Genomic DNA, 3,069 nt, shown 5'->3' on the forward strand with positions numbered 1-3,069 from the left:
CGTTCTGAGACAAATGCAAATTGCGGGAAATAGGAATAATTTGACGAATAAAGAAAGAGAGAGAACACGGCCATATTTGATTTTAAAATTTCTTATCGCGTGTGTATGTAATTTGTGTCGGTTTATCGATGGCTAATCAATGCTTTTAGCGGTGGTGTTTGGCGCAATTTATCATTTACCTTGTAATACTGCACGCCAACCGCCTTCCTCTCTTTCAACAGGATCCTCGTCACGGTGGCGTTGGTAACGACTTGTAAATTCCTCCTGTTGCGGAACGGGCGGAGGAAAGCGGTGGCGGCGCTGCGCCGGACCCCGTCTTTGCTCATCATTTGAGCGACCGTGAATCCGGTGAGTTGATCGCCGTTCAACTCCTCGGGGATCGGGTATCCCAGCTCGGCCGCGGCGGCGAGTATATCGTTGGAAATGTCCGGCCTCCAAGAAAATCTCTCGACGTTGAGCAATCCGCCGGTCGAGTGATATTTCCGCCCGACACGATTGATCTCCGTGTTGTTCTCCGAGCACATGAAATACGGCAGGACCTATTTTACGGGAGAGGGGAAAGGAAAGAAAAGTGTGTCGCGTTAAGTTGCCCTCTGCGAGATTATTATTAAGGTGAATCAGACTGACGGATTGGTAAATCGTTAACTACTCCGCAACTCACTTTTTTTTATAAATCCATAGCGTTGAGAGAAAAAAATTGTACACGATATGCGTACGTTTCGTAATTTTTAATTTCTATTTCTTTCTTTCCCTCGTTTTAATTCCATCTAGTCTTGGAAATATTAACAACTTGGAGGCTTACGTCCTGCCACGACCATCCATCATTGCCCATCGCCGCCCAGTTGTCGTAATCCTTGGGATGACCCCGCGTGTACATCATGCCGTTGTGACTCGAGGTGCCTCCGAGGTTTTTACCACGTGGCCAGAAACACGAGCCGCCCGAGGAGAGGCAGGCGTTCTTCTCGTTCGTCGTCCGATAACCCCAATCGATATCGCTTCCTGTTCCAAATCAACCATCTTTTTAATTTCTGTTCTGCCACTTTTACGGTCGAAGGTATGTAGAGACGTACCTAGAAACATGGCCACCATGCTGGGAAGATCCGTACCAGGCGGCTCGTCCGGGCCAGCCTCGAGCAACAAAACTTTCCATTCCGGTTGCTCGCTCAGTCTAGACGCCACCACGGAACCAGCTGTTCCTCCTAAAAAGGAGAAACGAGTGACCGAACGATTTATTACGAAATCGAAACAATAACAACAACAACAACAACAACGAGAACATACGATGAGAATGAGAAACGAAGCGATCCGTGAATCAACGGGCAAATCATCTCGCGTGGAACAGGCTAGAAAGTGGTTCGACGAGGCCTTGACCGTGGCAAACTGGCAACGCCGACGAGGTAAAAGTAATTATACCGTGCGTGTAGTATGTTTATATGTATATATATATATATATACACACGTTATCCGCGATGCTTTGGTACGCGGAACGTGTTTCGCCTTCGCTTACACGTGACACGTGTATCCGTGTATCCGTGCGTAATAAAGAGAGAAACCGAAAGAGCGAGAAAATACGAAAACATAGATCCGTGTATACTTTCTTCTTCGAAAATGGAATATTCTATTTGTCGGACAAGTCGAAAGAAGACTGGGAGAGAGTATTATTTTCTTTTTTTCGATACATATATTGTCGAAATTGATTAGATATTTTTTTCACTTATCGACGAGTACGATGTTACTCGAGGAAATAAACGATATTCGACTATCGAAGTTGTGTGCGAGACTTATCGCGTCGATCGTTCCAGAAAGCGATAAAATTGGAGAAAAACGAGCAATTTGTACTGCACGGTTTATATTTCACGGAGAGTATCAACTCGGGCCTGAAATAAATAACGGGAAGAGACAAATAAATTGAGCTATTTGTACGCGTGCGCTTTAAGGAGTAACACCGGTGTTAATATTCCTATCCGAATGACATGCAAATGTTGCAACGTTATCTTTCAGTTTTATCGAAAGCGTGTAGCAACGCAACGGGTCTGTTTAGTCTCGCGTTGCGGGCGCGAGATATTTATGAGACGTAGCTAATTATGAGGCCACGCTTCGGAAGATTAATACGTGAAGCTTTGCTTGTTGCGGAATAATATCGGGCTCATCGTTGCTGTTCGAAGTAATTAACAACACGCTCGTGGCGTTTAATATTAATTAACCGTGGCGGTATTTCGTCCCGCAGCTTTTCCACCGGCTCGATCCTTCGCGACAGATTTACGCGATTTATCCGCAATTTCCAAATCCAAATTCCTGGGAAAAAATTCCAAAAAAAATTCTCGTTTTTTATTCTCGATAAAACAGATATCCACTCGATCGATCGAAAACCTTGCCGTGAACATTCGAATCGTGGATCCAGGTTAACCAGGATAATTAGTTCCTCGTTTAATCGGATTGTCCATCGATGGAATCGAGAGAAGAGATAGCGGACACCGGTTATCGGGGGAACGAGGTTGTTCGGTCGTGCGCAATAGCGCAGAAAATAAGCCGTTTCGAATCGCCATCCGCTCGTTATTGCTCTTGCCCCACTTTCTTGCATTCTCGAGAAGAGGAAAAAGTAGCGGCCGCGACTGTACCGACTGTGACATCGGCCGCTGTGACTAGNCTCCCCTCCCCTCCCAAGAAGCGGCGAAAACACGAAAGAACGAAGAAACAGATGGGACAGAAGGACAAGAAGAAGAAGAAGAAGAAGGTATCGAATCCCTTGCTTCGAAAGAAGCAGATTCCGAGGCGAAGAGAGCCCCGTTCCCTTTTATATACCGGAGAGATCCTGCTTTTGTTTTTCTCCGCGTTTCGCCGGTGGCGTTCCCCCCTCCCTTCCCCCTCCCGGCAATGCCATTTCCCGCGAAACCGGACCACCGATTGCCGTCACACAACGGAATCGGAGAGATCAACGGGTGAAAATCAGGTTCTTGCAAGAAACGTTCCATAACTCGGTATTGCGTAACCATCGCCAACGATATCGATCCATCGGATGGGAGGGGTGGGGTGGGGGGGGACTCGTCGATGAATCCCTCGATCTCCTCA

At 46.7% G+C, this 3,069-nt stretch overlaps 1 protein-coding gene across 1 annotated transcript in view; it reads right to left on the minus strand.

Moving 5' to 3' along the window:
* LOC116185703 (glucose dehydrogenase [FAD, quinone]-like) overlaps positions 1-3,069 on the minus strand; it is a 7,787-nt gene that overhangs the window by 1,427 nt on the left and 3,291 nt on the right. Inside the window, exons 2-5 of the mRNA XM_031510726.1 lie at positions 1,071-1,199; positions 803-999; positions 180-539; positions 1-4 (exon numbers count right to left, since the gene is read on the minus strand). The exon at positions 1-4 is cut by the window's left edge and continues 150 nt beyond it. Of these exons, the coding sequence (XP_031366586.1) occupies positions 1-4; positions 180-539; positions 803-999; positions 1,071-1,199 (690 nt within the window). The remainder of the gene's footprint in view (positions 5-179; positions 540-802; positions 1,000-1,070; positions 1,200-3,069) is intronic.

The sequence above is a fragment of the Apis dorsata genome, unplaced genomic scaffold (genome assembly GCF_000469605.1).
Source record: "Apis dorsata unplaced genomic scaffold, Apis dorsata 1.3 scaffold_28, whole genome shotgun sequence".
NCBI classification, from domain to species: Eukaryota; Metazoa; Arthropoda; class Insecta; order Hymenoptera; family Apidae; genus Apis; species Apis dorsata.